General features: G+C 38.9%; 1 protein-coding gene across 2 annotated transcripts in view; it reads right to left on the bottom strand.

Annotated features, from left to right (window-relative positions):
• Positions 1 to 2,240: 2,240 nt before the first annotated feature.
• Positions 2,241 to 17,087, bottom strand: part of LOC145531861 (uncharacterized) — a 289,352-nt gene continuing 274,505 nt past the window's right edge. For both annotated transcript variants that reach the window (XR_014072821.1, XM_081555565.1), the window contains 2 exons: positions 2,670 to 2,806; positions 2,241 to 2,353 (listed from right to left, as the gene is read on the bottom strand). Coding sequence is in view for 1 of the 2 variants with exons in the window: in XM_081555565.1 (XP_081411691.1) it covers positions 2,297 to 2,353; positions 2,670 to 2,806 (194 nt within the window). In the remaining variant the exon portion in view is untranslated. The remainder of the gene's footprint in view (positions 2,354 to 2,669; positions 2,807 to 17,087) is intronic.

Here is a 17,087-nt window from a genome sequence, read left to right as displayed (position 1 = left end):
CAATGTTGTGTTAGTTTCTGCTACATGGCAAAGTGATTCTGTTTATACACACACACAATATTCTTTTCCATTATGGTTTATTACAGGATACTGAAAGTAGCTCCCTGTACTATACAGTGGGACCTTGTTGTGCATCCATTCCAAATATAATGGCTTGCATCTATCAGTTCCAAACTCTCAATCCATCCTCTGTCCACTCCCTCTCCATTGGAAACCACAATTTTGTTTTCTATATCCGTGAGTCTGTTTCTATTTTGTAGATAAGTTTCTTTGTGTATTCCTGTGTGTGTATGTGTGTGTGTGTGTGTGTTTGTGTGTGTATCTCCTGGAGGGGGAAATGGCAACCCACTCCAGTAATCTTGTCTGGAAACTTCAATGGACAGTGAAGCCTGGAGAGCTACAGTCCATGGGGTTGCAAAAGAGTCAGACACAACCAAATGACTAAACAACTACACACACACACACACACACACACAATCTTCTGTATCCATTCATCTGTCAATGGATATTTAAGTTGTTTCCATATCTTGGCTATTGTAAATAGTGCTGCTGTGAATATAGGAATGTATGTATCTTTTTGAATTATAACTTTGTCCAGGTATATGGCCAGGAGTGAGATTGCTGGATCATTTGGTAACTTTATTTTCAGTTTTTTGAGGAACCTCCATACTGGTTTCCATAGTAGCTGCATGAACTTGCGTTTCTACCAGCAGTGTAGGAGGGTTCCCTTTTCTCCACACTCTCTCCAGCATTTGTTATTGGTAGACTTTTTAATGGTGGCACTTCATTGCAGTTTTGACTTGCATTTCTCTAATAATTAGCACTTATATTAATTCTTAAAGTATCAGTTTAGGCTTTACTTGTACAGGAAACCTTCTATGACAACCTATACCTAGATCAGATGCTCTTCCTGTGTCTTCCCTATCATATACCAAGAAAGTATTTATGTCATTCTATTGTAATGGCCTGTTAGTTTGTCTGTCTCCTTCATTAGTATATAAGTTCCACAGAGGAAGAAATATTGCCTTTTAAAACTATAACTATTTTACAGTGACTAGCACAGTGGTTGACACAAGGTAGGTATTCAATAGATATTTGTAAAATGAATGATTGAAATTTCACAGGTAGAAACTTCCAATGATGATAAAAAGCCATGGTGTGGATATAGTTCTGTGTGGCAAATATAGGTGAGTTGAAAGTCACCAGAATTAAGAAAGCCAAGAGCTTGTCTACCTTAGAGATGTCTGGAGGAATTGAAGTTTGTTAAGGACAAACATGGATAGAAAGATCAAGAACCACAGTCAAGGTCTTTAGTAAACATAGTGAATACATCATGAGGTCAACAGATCATCAGAGATAAGAAAGCATTCAGTTCAGTTCAGTTGCCCAGTTGTGTCCGACTCTCTGCGACCCCATGGACTGCAGCACATCAGGCTTCCCTGTCCATCACCAACACCTGGAGCTTGCTCAAACTCATGTCCATTGAGTCGGTGATGCCATCCAACCATCTCATCCTCTGTCATCCCCTTCTCCTTCTGCCTTCAATCTTTCCTAGCATCAGGGTCTTTTCCAATGAGCCAGTTATTCACATCAGGTGGCCAAAGTATTGGAGCTTCAGCTTCAGCATCAGTCCTTCCAGTGAGAAAGGGTAAATGGTGCAAGAGGCAGAATGGGAGAGTGTCAAGGAAGGAAGGAAGGAATTTTGTATGAACATGAAGGGATATTTTTTTTACACCCAAAACATTTTTTCCTGTCCATACAAAGCTCTCAGGTTGTCTTCAAGCCCCATCTATAGCATATATTTACTGTCCTTAATAAAACTTTAATACTGAACCCCTAAGATGAAAGTATATGGTGAATATTTTCCTTTGTTGCCTTTCAGTTTTTCATTCCCAAATTCAGACTCTAAGTTTACCACTCCTTTTATTGAGACTGGCAGCCCATCATAATGCCTTTGAAAACAATCACAATGCCTCCTACAGCAATTGTTTCCTCCCTGGAAAGAAAAGAAAAGAAAAAAGAAAAACCCATGTTTTTAACCTCAGCTTTCAAAGTATGCTCTCTCACTGGCTCATTCTTTTTCTTTTAATACTCTCTTCAAAATCCAATTTTTCTAATGCTCTGTGGCTCACACTGAATGACTTATTTCCAGAGATTTGAATTACTGCAAACAGGCCTCTTGGGTCCATCCTAGTGAAATCAATAACAAGCATTTCTACCATGTAACATCTTGCCAGGCAGTGTTTCGTATTCTTTTTTATTTAGCTCATCCCAGTGAATCTTTATAGAACTTTTTTTACCCTTCTCTGCAAGAGGTTTCCTCTTCTTTTTCTTTCCTTCTCAATCCCTGTAGCTGGTAAGAAAGGCACAATGGAAAAGTCAGCATTATTAGTTTCTTTTCTTCCCACCCTTCTTACATTCATCTCTACATTTCTGCTCTTACTTACCCATTCCAATTCTTCGGTTGTATCTTGCTGGCCACTTTTAAGAGGCTGACACAGAGGTTCTTGAGACACTATCTCACTCTCAGTGAGACAGAGCTCCCTCTGAAAGACTCAAGAGTGCAGCCCTTTGAACTCTGGTCCCATAGAAGAGGCTCCTCCCGCCTTGACTCTACGCGTCCACCCCCACCCCATTGTCCTTCATGGTTTGAACAGACCCCCACTCACTGTCGTCGTTGTCCTCCATTCTCCCATTTCTAGTTCTTCACTTAGGTCTGCTGCAATATCCCCAATAGTTACTCTGCTGAAGGACATACATTTCCACTCCATGACACTACAACTTGATTTGGGTGATTGAATTTGATCTGAGATTGAGGGAAAGAAGGCCTTTGAAATGAAGTCTCTGAAATCATTTTAACAGATTTGAGGCTTGCTATCAGACTTAATAAGAGGGTGCCATTTAAATTAATGATGTGAATATCATATGGTATGGGTAGAATTTGGTCCTCATTATTTCAAAAGATTGTCTTCTTTGACTGAGAAGGCAGTGTTAGTGGGAAGCATGAGAAAGAAGAGGGAAATTAAATCAGGCTGGTAACCAATGTGTGACACATGTCACTGATAGATCATGCTTTTATCTGAGAATATCTGCTCACAAAGCCAAACAGGAAGAGTGGCAATATAAATGTACGCCTGTGGCCTGCTTTCTCCTCTTGGTGCTGTGAAAAGGCCCTTAAGTTAAAAAGAAAAATCAACCAGACGTCTGGGGTTTTCTTTAAGCTGACGATTTTCCCCTCCGTCCTAGGATATCCTGATAAAGTTCTCCTTGACTTTCCAGCTTCTGCCTTTATAGGTGATTAGAGGGGACCACACAGCCTTTCGCAACTCTACTTCCCTCTTAGAAATTCCTTTATAGGAAATACTGACTTAGAGCCCCAGGCCTCTGCTTGCTGCTGGCTCTGACACTTCTCTCCAACATGAGAAGCAGAGGGAAAGGTTGGAAAGGCAACTCTTCCAGTTCAAGATGAATTCCCATAGAGCTTGCAGCAAACCCATGCCCACCACTGACTCCAGGGTGAAGATGTGGGCATCTAAAGGCTGCATGTGTTCCTACAGCAGGATGGGAACCAGGGCAGACTTCTCTGTGTTTTCTTTGTGCTTTTTACAGTCTGTTATGTAGGTAGACAATCTACTGTTATGCCATTTTTGAAATGAAATGGTAGCAAAGCATGGTTATGCACCTGGCTAGAGGATATGAGAACACATCAGAGATGCTGCGGAGCCTAGGTCCCAGGTCCTCCGACCACCCGTCTGGCTTCTTGCTCCTGGTACCCGTTGCCTCTCCCAAGTCCCTATTTTTGGTCAGAAGTCCCATTATTCTGAACGAAAAGAAGCTACATTTAAAAACAAAATTCTGAGCATGTAGTTTGTTCTCCAGTCTCTGAGCTGATTTGTTTATCTAATCTGTACACACAGAGCTCTGACTTCATTGTGTTTTGCTAGAATCACATTCCAGGGCTTTGTGGTCGATATTATGCAATGCCATTTTGCTGGTTTGTGCTCTGCCAATTTTGGGGAGCAAGCTTAATTATGCAAATGCATCTGATAATAGATTATTCATTTTAGTCATGCTCAATTATTTATTTTTTATGCATGGCCCCGATAACTTGGACAGAGCTTAGCAACAGCTCATCTCATATCTAACAAGATACAAGCAAGGACATAATTCTGATGCAGGTCAACTGTTCTTATGGGCATCAAGCTGCTTGAGGAAAAATCACATTTGAGGCAAGGCCAACTATTTCTATGGAAAATGCCAGCTGTTATTGCCTGTCTGTTATTCCCTGACTGAGAGGCCACTTCATGGGCCGGAGTGAGCTGTGACACTTAGAGGCAGTAGGACTTTACTTGAAATTATGGGTTGAAGGTGAATGGAAAAGAAACCTGTTTGGTTACTGATTCCTGAACTGCTGCATTTCCCCATTTGGGCCTTTCTAGCTTTAGGGATCATAAAAACAGACCTGGAGGGAAAGCAGTAAAGTGGAAATAGACACACTAGGGTGTTTTGTCCTTCACAGAAGAAAGTAAGTGAAAATAATGCTACTGAGTGGAAACAGAAAGTCTGGCTATCTTTAACTTGTTCATTTTTCCACGTGTGTCCTGAGCTTGTTGACACACAATATTTATATATTTAAAGGGACTTCACTCTACCCCCCAGAGTTGGCTGTTACTCATCATGTAGATATCATCTTAAATATTATTTCTCCCAAGAAGTCTTCCCTGAATACTTTACCTGCCCTCCACCTTCAACCCCAGACTAGGTTATACACCCCTGTAATATAGTCTAACAGAATCAGATACGTTACTTATCTTGCCACTTATTTCACTTCATGGGATTGCTTGTTTAATTGTGTGTATATACCCATTTATGAAGACGAAGACCATGGCTATGCTGCTTATTTATACACAGCTAACACCTATCTCAATGCTTGGGAGATAGTGGCCACTTCATAAATATTTGTTGAATAAAACAATGAATGAATAACTGATAGAAAGTGGTGATGTGAGGGGTGGGGGGTGTCAGGCTTTGCTCTGTTCCTTAATGTCCTATTGAAAACCAGAAAAACTCACCTAACTCGGTGGCAGTATTTGTTTCTAATTGTGGAAAACAACAGTGTTTTTTCTACTGGATAGCTGTGGCTAATTGATTGATGGGTTTTGTGAATACTGTGGACAGTGGTGGCTAAAGTACTGGTCCCACAGACTTTGCCCTTAATCTTTCATCTGGGTAGACAGAGTAGGTTTACTCTGTCCCTCTTCTCCACTTGCCCTATAACTGCTAGAGAGGCAGGGAATAGGATCCAGGACTAACCAGTATGGCCCTTCACCAGGAATGAAATTGGAAGAAAGCATATTGTGTTAATTAATTTTTATTAGAGTATAGTTGCTTTACAATGTTGTGTTTTTGCTATACAGCAAAATGAATCAGCCATACATATACATAAATCCCCTCCCTTTTGGATTTCCTTCTCATCAGGTTATCACAGTGAATTAAGCAGAGTTTCCTGTGCTATACACTATGTTTTCACTAGTTATCTTATACTTAGTATCTATAGTGTATATATGTCAATCCCGATCTTCCAATTCTCCCACCACCCCCCACTTAGTATCCATGTGTTTATTCTCTATGTCTGTGTCTCTTTTTCTGCCTAAGCATATTTTTGTTTCCAATGAGGTTTATTGCATCAGAGGCTTTGAGTCTGAGACCACTGATAGCCATCTTGTCTACTATTACCCAGAGAGTCTATAGATGAAGCCAATCATAAAGCCACATAGAAATTCAGATAGAGGCTAAGATCCTGATTCCTGCACATCTATTTTTGCTCCCATGACCTTCACCAGGACACAGTTTTGTTAGGAAGCCAACAAAATATTTTTTCTTTCAGTCAATACGAGTTTGATTTCTATTACTTGCAACTGAATGAGATCTGCCTAATGCATTGATTCAAGTACTTTATTTTTATAGACATAGGGGGTCGGCTGAAATCAGGGGAAAAGGCTGTCACAACCTTAGTTTCCATGTTTATATGAGCTTGACTTTGAAACTCAGTGTTCTGATAAGTAAAGAAAATTCAGTGTTCTGATAAAGAAATTGTTAGCTAAGGTCAGATTTAAGGGTCATGTTCTGACAACATCTCTAGTATTGGTAACTATGTAGTAGATGGTTCAAGAATCAAATCAGAAATAAGTTTGAATTTTAAGGAAACTACATTGACAAAGAAACCCCTAGGCTGGCAAAAGTTGCCTTATAATTACTTAACCCCTAAGGCTCTCCTTACCATAGTTGTAATTGTACTGTGGGAAAAGGATGAGTCATTGTAACACTAAGTATCAAGTACTAATTCTGTCTTTGGCTTTTCCAAGTAGGCCAATGGTTATAGTCAACTTTTCTGACAAGTGTCCAGGGCCAGGAAGAGAAATTCATTCAAGGACTTATACTATGGTCAGGGAAGTAAGTCTTTCTCCTTTCAACACTTTCCAAATGGGACTTTTTAATTGAAGTACATAACACTCCCTTGTAACTTTATATTGGCTATGTTGGGGTGGTTAAATTTATTATTTGGCAAGACTATGATGAGACTTAGGATTCGATATAGCAAATGATGTGACAGGTTGTTGCTTTGGAAAGGGTGGACGTGCTTTCTGTTGTACATGGGACACTGGCATTTTGATAGGTGGGTATTTTAAAATTTAATGTCAGGGGACAAGGGTACCTCTTGTGTTAGGAAGTCAAGTGGTGGAATGTAGCAAATCTTGGTAGCTATTGTGCTGTCCACAGAGCTTTTCCATCTTCTTCTCTGGTAAATGCTCCTTCCTCTCATTTTTCTCCCACCATCCCAGCCCTAGGGATGACCTTATAACTCACATCTGAACAAAACCATTTCCTGGGATTGAGAGGTCATCTCTAGGAAAAAGATTGCTCTCTTTTTTGATGTAGCGTAAATGGGAGGATGTGAATCTGAGGCTACTGAGACGAGAGGGGACAAGAGGTAGAAGAGAAGGTTGTATTCTCTAATTCCCCATCTTTAAGGCTGCCAGGCCCTGGACCCTGCAATTGCTCATTCGATCTCAGGGCTATTCCAGTATCCCATCCACCTTTTGGGTCAGTAAAATCTGTTCTTAATGTAGCTTGATGTGGATTTTTACCACTTATAACCCAAAGAGTTGTGAGCTCAATGCCATCTCCTCAGAGAGTCCCTCTTTGACCACACTAGATAATTTAGTGCCCTTTTGTCACTTGCCATTATCGATCTTGATGCCCTACTTTAGGTTTTAAGGCACTAATTGCACTCTGAAATCACCTCGATAGAAAATGTCTGTTTTTCTGTTTGTTGCTCGTTCTTCCACCCTTCCCCTGCCTGCTACTGAAATGTAAGTAATTTGAGGTCAGAGATTTCATTTGTTGTATTCATTAATTTTCCTAAGGTCTAGAACAGAGCCCAGCATGCAGTAAGTGCCTCTTAATAAATACTTATTCATTGAATCGCTCACTAACACTATACATAGGTGTAAAGGCTAAGGAGTATAAAAGGAAATGGAATCTGCAGGAGGAGATATCCATTTATTTCTCTATCCTAGTTTGCCTAGCATTTCTATTACCTCACCCACTACTGTTAAATATTTTGCTTTTTTCTCTCCTATACTTGTCCTTTGTTTAGAGTAACCTTACCACTCAATCTCTACACCACGCCTTCCATCACCACCCCTGCTTCATAGCTGCTTTTCTGTCCAAAAACTCGGTCCATATTCGGCTCCCATAAATGCTTACATACCACATGATTTAATTCTTGAAAATGCTACGTTTCCTTTTGGTTCTCTACCCAAGGAACCCACCCCACCACAGTGCTTGAGTTCTTTATATGAGTGCATGTGTTCCGTCACTTCAGGCATGCCCGATTCTTTGTGACACTATGGAGTGTAGCCCACCGGCCTCTTCTGTCCATGGGATTTTCCAGATAAGAAGACTGGAGTGGGTTGCCGTTCCCTCCTCCAGAGGATCTTCCCAACCCAGGGATCAAAACTGCATCTCCTGCATTGTAGGTAGGTTCTTTATCACCGAGCCACTGGGGAAGCCTGAATTCCTTATGGCCTGCCTGAATAATTTCTTTTTTCTGTGGGGAGAAGGTGATTAAGAGACCTACTTTCTTAAATGATAGAAAAATGTATTCTCTTTAAAGCATCTGTGAATGGGTTAATTCCAGCTATCCTGTACAATATCCTTCATGATGTAGACAAAAACTGGAATTGGTATCAAAAATTCAGGGATGAGAAAACCAGGATAAAGAAAAGCTGATGGTTCTTCTAAGGCTGCAGAAGTGGCAAAGGTAAACTTGGACTTGAATCCAGTCTTTTTCTTTCTGGTAACATATAAGACATTGTAGAGAAGGCTGTCGATTGGGATGAGAATCAAATCATAGAGTGTTGGTAAATCAGTGGCATCTAGGCCACAAACTCAATTGTAACCATTTTCCTAACTTACTAGGGACAAAGCAAACTAGTTTATAATATATACACTATAATCTATATAGACTAGCTGTATCACTAGTCAAATTTTGCTAGCAGGAAAAAAAAAATCCCCAAACTGAAAGCTGCCATTTGAAATTTCTTATGATACCATTCACCAAACCCCAGCCACAGAAGGATAGAAAAATATCACTTTTGAACAAGTTGCATTTTCCCTGTGTTAAGTAAAATCCAATACATCCTAGGCCCAGTGACATTTTAAGAGTTTCAAGTCTGTAGTGGCTGTCATGGCATGAATCATTCAAACGGAGGCCACCATCCTGAGCAATGACTCAGAATAAATAGCTCGAAGAGAGAAAAACATATTCTCTCTACTTGGAGCCATCCTTCAAATGAAATGAACTTACCCAAGCCACGACTACCTTTCAGAAGGCTGGATGCTTCTATTGTGTCCACAACAGAGCATATTCTTAAGGTGAACTCAAATGAACAGTGGAGACCTCTGAAGGTCAGTTTACTCTCCATCACTAATGAAAAGTGTGACCCCAGGCAGGTCTTTACAGTTTTCCTTGCCCCAGTTTCTTCATTTGTAAAATGAGAGAGCTAGACCACATAGACTTAGGGGTCCTCTTGGTTCTAAGAATTGCTGATTTTGGGTTATCTTACTCTAGTCCTGGAGGTGTTATTGATTCCAGGTATTGTCTTATCCACTGAGAGAAGCTAATGCACTGAATAAGGAGGCAGGTGCTGAGGCGTTGTTCCTGGTTCAACTACTACTGTGGCCAAGAGAGGTAGAAAATACAGTTATCACTTGGGTGGCAAATATTTTAATTTGCACCAGGATGTTTCTGAACTCTAGAGGGAGTTGCAGGTTGTATTTACCTCATATCTTACCAGAAAACCTCCTTTGTTATGGCAGAGGAAAACACAGTAGCCAATAGTTCTGCTGTACTTTTGTGTGCTTTGCTATGATGATTCCCAGATTTTGCCATTACCCTTTACTTCAAGGGGAGGAGAAATAGGGAATTCAGAGAGAATATAACTGCTTTATCTGTGTCAGGAATGTGATGGAGCAACCACTAATCTGAAGGATGGGGTTGGTCTTTTACTGCCAGAAGGATGATAGATTGGATGATACACTTCAGGCAGATTCTTTACCAGCTGAATTAACAGGAAGCCCAGATTGGATGATAGCAGAGGATTTTAGTCCAGGCACTTGGGTATGTTTAAAGCACTGTTTTGCTTAGATCAACATAGCTCCTTGATGGAAGCTTTCATTTATTGATGGTTAACTTTTTCCTTAAGGTTAAATGTTTCTGAGAGTGGGGGGGTTCTATGTAAAATTCCCACTTTTTTTCAACCAATAGCATTCAAATGCTTTAAAGAATTAAATTACTCTATCAGGTGCATACTCATAATATTAATTCTTTTACAACCTAATTAAACACATAGAATTTGAAGAGTCATACAATTCTTATCAATACATAATTCAAGCCATTGTTTCATAATGTTTAAAATAACTTGCATATATGTGTTAATATACAATTTTTTTTTTCCTTTTTCTGACTTAACTCTGTATGACAGATGCTAGGGCTATCCTCATCTCTACAAATGATCCTATTTTCTTCCTTTTTTGTGGCTAAGTAATATTCCATTGTGTGTGTGTGTGTGTGTGTGTGTGTGTATACATACCACATCGTCTATATCCATTTATCTGTTGTTGGACATTTGGGTTGTTTCCATGTCCTGGCTATAGTAAATAGTGCAGCAATGAAGTCAAAGAGAAAAACAAATATATTAACATATATATATATGGAATTCTAGAAAAACGGTATAGATGAACCTATTTCCAAGGCAGGAATAGAGACATAGATAGAGAATGCACGTGGGGAGAAGGGAAGAGTGGGATGGACCTGGAGGTTAGGATTGGCATATGTACACTACCATGTGTAAAAAAGCTAGCTAGTGGGAAGCTGCTATATAGCACAGGGAACTCAGCTCAGTGCTCTGTGAGGACATAGAGGGGTGGGATGGTGAGGTGCGTAAGAGGGATGTCCAAGAGAGAGGGGATATATGTATGCATATGGCTGATTCACTTCATTGTACAGTGGAAACTAACACAATATTGTAAAGCAGTTATATTCCAATAAAAAAATAACTTTTACCACTTAAAAAAAACACAAAACTGAGGGCTCAGGAGCCCAGTGGCTGCCTGAAACAATCACCTGGGAGGCATCACAGTATGTCCTATCAGGGACATGCTGTCCTTACAGCAGATTTGTCAGGGATCCAGTACAGACAGTTTCAGGGATTCTTGGGGTGCTTTCAGTGGTCCCAGGACTGGCAGCAAATGCCAATAGAATCATGGTTTGTATGTGGCATGGGGGAGAGTCAGAAGTGGGCATTGTGGCTTCTAGTGCTGTATTTCTAAAAAAAAAAAATTGTGGTAAAGTATACATAACATACCAGGGCTTCCCTGGTAGCTCAATCGATAAAGAATCTGCCTGCAGTGCAGGAGACTTGGGTTTTATCCTGGGTCAGGAAGATCCCCTGAAGAAGGAAATGGTAAACCATTCCTGGAACATCTCATGAACAGTGGAGCCTGGTGGGCTGTAGATCATGGGATTGCAAAGAGTCAGGCACAGTTGAGTGACTAACACTTTCATACATAACATAAAATTTACCATTTTAAGCATTTTAAGTGTATAACTTGGTAGCGTTAAGTACTTCACAAAATCATGTAACTATCACCACTGTCCATTTCAAGAAGTTTCTGATCATCCCATACAGACACTCTTTGCCCATTAAACAATATCTCTGTTCCCTCCTTCCCCAGCCCTTAGAACTCTGTTTTCTACTTTCTGTTTCTCTGAATTTGCCTGTTTCAAGTGCCATATATGAGTGTATGAGTGTATGAGTGTAATCATGTAATATTTGTCCTTTTGTGTGTGGCTTATTTTACTTAGTATGTTCTCAAGGTTCAGCCATGTCATAGTAGATATCAGAATTTCATTTCTGTTTATGGCTAAATAATATTCCATTAGATGGAATGTTAGTTTTTCCATTCATCTGTTAATGCACAGTAGGGTTGTTGCCTTTTTCTGTTGTGAATAATGTTGCCATAAACACTGATATACAAATATCTTTTAAGTCTTTGCTTTCAATTTTTCTGGGTCTATATCCAGAAGTGGAAATGCTGGATGATACAATCATTCTATGTTTAAGTTTTTGAGGGACCATAAAACCACTTTCCACAGAGGATGCACCATTTTATATTACTCTCAGATATGCATGAGGGTTCTATGCATGAAGGTTCTAATTTTTCCATGTCTTCATCGACACTTGTTGTTTCCTGGTTTTTATTTTTTTGATACCAGTGATGCTAATGGTATGATGTGGCATCTCATTATGGTACTGCTGTATGTTTGATAGAGCAAGGGAAGCAAAGAATAGAAAGAGTACTTTTGCTTGGAAATTTAGCCATTGACTAGATCCCTAAAGATGCAAGTTCTGTGTACCCTCTGGTACTGACACAAAAACACACATAGACCAATGGAATAGAATAGTGTGTGCATACGAAATTGTTTCAGTCATGTCCTACTCTTTACGACCCTATGGGCTGTAACCCACCAGGCTCCTCTGTCCATGGGATTCTCCAGGCAAGTATACTGGAGTGGGTTGCCATGCCCTTCTCCAGGGGATCTTCCCCACCCAGGGATCGAACCCAGGTCTCCCTCATTGCAGGCGGATTCTTTACTGTTAAATGGAGTATTATCTATAAAAATTTTGAATCATTATGTTGTATACCTGAAGCTAATATTGTGACTCAACTGTTTTGCTTTTAAATTGCAGTATAGTTAAGAAAAATAAGTTACTTAATTGCTGACTCACCTTTCTTTCCCAGTACCTATGATTATGCAGCTCAAAGTAAATATAAATCCCCCAGGATATACTGCCTGCACCAGCCCAAGTTCAGAGCACATGCTGAATGGTGGGCCCCATTTCTTGTTATTTGTCCTTGACAGATTATAGGTATGGCACAATTTGGTTACGATCAGAGAATAATAAACTTCATTTTTTTGAAAAGATAAACATTACAACTCCTAACCAAAACTTGTTACTTAAAACACATTCTGTTCAAAATATTGGTCACTTTACTTTTTGAAATGAGGAGTTTCTCAAGCTAATATTTTAGCTGAAGGGGTCATGGGATTTAGCCATTGTTATTCTATAGAGAGAGAGGCATTTCATACAGAATTATATCAGGAATGATATAGAATTGTCATTTTTATTGACTTTCAATCAGTCTTTGGTTGTAAACAATAAGTTGCTTAAATCAATTAAAAATACCTGTCTCTCCCAATACTCTACTAACACTCAACTCATAAAAAAAGTGAAAAATACTATCCCATAAGACTCCAAGTGAGTAGAGTTGCTTCTTAATCAAATAGGCATGGTTTTTCAGTGAGACAAAGCATGGCTATGTCCTGACTTCCTTTCATTTTAATTACTTTTTATCATCTGATAGCACATTGGGATGAACATTCTTTTATATAATGCTGCTGTGTTTTCAGTATTGTGATCTAAGAGAGATCTTAGTAGACAATGTAACATGCCATCTAATTATCATGGAGGAGAAAAACTACAGATGTGTATCCTAAGATGAAAAATGATTTTCCAGGGAATATTTAATTAGTTCATATTTAATAATTTCACATAGCAAGTCACTTCACTCAGTACTCGTGGCACATGTTTCCATGAAAGAAATAGAAAATAACATACCTTAAAATTAGGCATTCCATGAATGATATTTTAAAATGGTGGAGCAGTCATTTGGCTGTGGAATATTCTGGGTTAAGCAATTTTGGCCATTCTATTTAGAGTCTTTGGGAATACAGATTGCTTTTTAGTCTGTGAGGTTAAGGTAGAGGGATGCAGGTATAAAGATGACTAAAAATCCAACTTTCTACCCACATATTGCCCAAATCCCCTCTCTGAATGGAGGTGAGATGTATATGTCTTTGTTAGGCTTCTCGAGTTTCACAAAAGAATGTCAACTGATCCACTAACTCAGCTTTAAGTTAAAACATACCGTTTTGAATTAAAGTGGCAAGAGCAAAGTGCCCAAGCCAGGTAATTGTCAAGGATTACAAATCCGAATTCTCTTGTGCTCTATTTGAACTCTTAGTCAAGGGAAAAATATTCATAGAGAAAGGCTCATAGGTTAGATAATCTATTAAGTTCTCCAAATGAATGCTTCTCAATTTCTCTTAACAAGGAAGATAATAGGATTTATTAAAAACAAGAACATAGCTGTTTGCCACTTGGTACAGCACTTGCACAGACCAGGTGGGATGGATGGTGGCTGTTAAGGACTATATTGTATTGGTTCTGTCTTTGAAGATGGAGTTGGTTTCCCTACCACAAAGTCACATGGAGCCACCATCGCCCCATGGCAATAATTGTATTTCTAGTGTCTCTTGCCAAATACAGAATGAGAAGCCTCCATGAATTCTGTACCAAATTTAAGTATCTACATAATCATCTATATAATCATGATAGTATCTATACATATCTGAACATTGTTCATATATCAGCAAGTGAGACAATTATTTATGACATAAATACATGGGCAATACTTCTGGAAACTTTACAAAAGCTTCAAGTTTCCCCAGGAATTTGTTGTGCAGAAGTTAGAAGTCATAAGTAACCTATGTAAATTATGCTTTGTAATCAACCTATGTAAATTATGCTTTGTAATCACCAGATAAAAAACAAACAGAATCTATTGGAGGGTGTCGAGAGCCTGGTTTGTCATATTATACAATGCCAGACCCCTTCAGTGAAACTTTTTGCTCTATTTATGAAAAATTATTGCTTTTTTCTCCTAATAGTTTATCTTTGGGAAGCAGAATCATATGATAGACTAAGAAAAATTAACTGTTTGGAAAAATTTGAGGCAAATATGCCACTTCCTATAACTGGTAAATAGGACCTCATGAAAGGTATTTTATGTCAACCTCATTTCTATCATATTCCCTTGCTTTCTGTTCATCATCTACCTTAATTTCTTATCTTGATGTATCTTATATACCTTTGAAAGATAATAAATCTTTTTTGGGATAGAGCTGGATATCCATAAACAAAATTAAATGGCTGCTGTCTATGAGGTTGGCAAGTTGACACAGCAAACGGACAGAGGTATACATATAAAAGGACAGAGGTTGATTCCTTTTGTAAGCTCTGTGAATATTGTGTTCAAAATTTCTCTGCAAATCCTAGAAGCTCCAGCTTCCCTTACAATGTGGGTAGGTGTGGTATAGCTGTGAAAATTACTGGAGTGAGAGGAAATTCTGGGCTTTCATTCTCAGCTTTCATGTTAACTAACAGTATTAATCAAGGCTTTGGGGCACTGGTTCTTTTTTTTTTTTTTACCCCCCTCCCGCCTCCTTCCCCATCCCATCTCTCTGGGTCATCCCATTGCCCCAGCCCTGAGCATTTGTCTCATGCATTGAACCTGGAATGGTGTTCTGTTTCACATATGATAATATACATGTTTCAATGCTATTCTCCCAGAACGTCCCACCCTCACCTTCTCCCTCAGAGTCCATAAGACTGTTCTATGCATCTGTGTCTCTTATTCTGTCTCACATATAGGGTTATCATTACCATCTTTCAAATTCCATATATATGCATTAGTATACTGTATTGGTGTTTTTCTTTCTGGCTTACTTCACTCTGTATAATGAGCTCCAGTTTCATCCATCTCAATAGAACTGATTCAAATGTATTCTTTTTAATGGCTGAGTAATATTCCATTGTGTATATGCACCACTGCTTCCTTATCCATTCGTCTGCTGATGGACATCTAGGTTGCTTCCATGTCCTGGCTATTGTAAACAGTGCTGCGATGAACATTGGGGTACACGCGTCTCTTTCAATTCTGGTTTCCTCAGTGTGTATGCCCAGCAGTGCGATTGCTGGGTCATATGGCAGTTCTATTCCCAGTTTTTTAAGGAATCTCCACACTGTTCTCCATAGTGGCTGTACTAGTTTGCATTCCCACCAACAGTGTAAGAGGGTTCCCTTTTCTCCACACCCTCTCCAGCATTTATTGCTTGTAGACTTTTGGATAGCAGCCATTCTGACGGGTGTGAAATGGTACCTCATTGTGGTTTTGATTTGCATTTCTCTAATAATGAGTGATGTTGAGCATCTTTTCATGTGTTTGTTAGCCATCTGTATGTCTTCTTTGGAGAAATGTCTGTTTAGTTCTTTGGCCCATTTTTTGATTGGGTCGTTTATTTTTCTGGAATTGAGCTGCAGGAGTTGCTTGTATATTTTTGAGATTAATTGTTTGTCTCTTGCTTCGTTTGCTATTTACTCCCATTCGGAAGCCTGTCTTTTCACCTTGCTTATAGTTTCCTTTGTTGTGCAAAAGCTTTTAATTTTAATTAGGTCCCATTTGTTTATTTTTGCTTTTATTTCCAATATTCTGGGAGGTGGGTCATGGAGGATCCTGCTGTGATTTATGCTGGAGAGTGTTTTGCCTATGTTTTCTTCTAAGAGTTTTATAGTTTCTAGTCTTACGTTTAGATCTTTAATCCATTTTGAGTTTATTTTTGTGTATGGTGTTAGAAAGTGTTCTAATTTCATTCTTTTACAAGTGGTTGACCAGTTTTCCCAGCACCACTTGTTAAAGAGATTGTCTTTTCTCCATTGTATAGTCTTGCCTCCTTTGTCGAAGATAAGGTGTCCATAGGTGCATGGGTTTATCTCTGGGCTTTCTATTTTGTTCCATTGATCTATATTTCTATCTTTGTGCCAGTACCATACTGTCTTGATGACTGTGCCTTTGTAGTAGAGCCTGAAGTCAGGCAGGTTGATTCCTCCAGTTCCATTCTTCTTTCTCAAGATTGCTTTGGCTATTCGAGGTTTCTTATATTTCCATACAAATTGTGAAATGATTTGTTCTAGTTCTGTGAAAAATACCATTGGTAGCTTGATAGGGATTGCATTGAATCTATAGACTGCTTTGGGTAGTATACTCATTTTCACTATATTAATTCTTCCAGTCCACGAACACGGTATATTTCTCCATCTGTTTGTGTCCTCTTTGATTTCTTTCATCAGTGTTTTATAGTTTCTATATATAAGTCTTTTGTTTCTTTAGGTAGATATATTCCTAAGTATTTTATTCTTTTTGTTGCAATGGTGAATGGTATTGTTTCCTTAATTTCTCTTTCTGTTTTCTCATTATTGGTGTATAGGAATGGAAGGGATTTCTGTGTGTTAATTTTATATCCTGCAACTTTACTATATTCATTGATTAGCTCTAGTAATTTTCTGGTAGAATCTTTAGGGTTTTCTATGTAGAGGATCATGTCATCTGCAAACAGTGAGAGTTTTACTTCTTCTTTTCCTATCTGTATTCCTTTTATTTCTTTTTCCACTCTGATTGCTGTGGCCAAAACTTCCAAAACTATGTTGAATAGTAGTGGTGAAAGTGGGCATCCTTGCCTTGTTCCTGACTTTAGGGGAAATGGCTTTCAATTTTTCACCATTAAGGATAATGTTTGCTGTGGGTTTGTCATATATAGCTTTTATTATGTTGAGGTATGT

This window comes from Giraffa tippelskirchi, chromosome 2 (assembly GCF_054371585.1).
Source record: "Giraffa tippelskirchi isolate mGirTip1 chromosome 2, T2T-mGirTip1v1.2.pri, whole genome shotgun sequence".
In the NCBI taxonomy this organism is placed as follows: Eukaryota; Metazoa; Chordata; class Mammalia; order Artiodactyla; family Giraffidae; genus Giraffa; species Giraffa tippelskirchi.
This window is presented reverse-complemented; position numbering and strand designations above follow the sequence as displayed.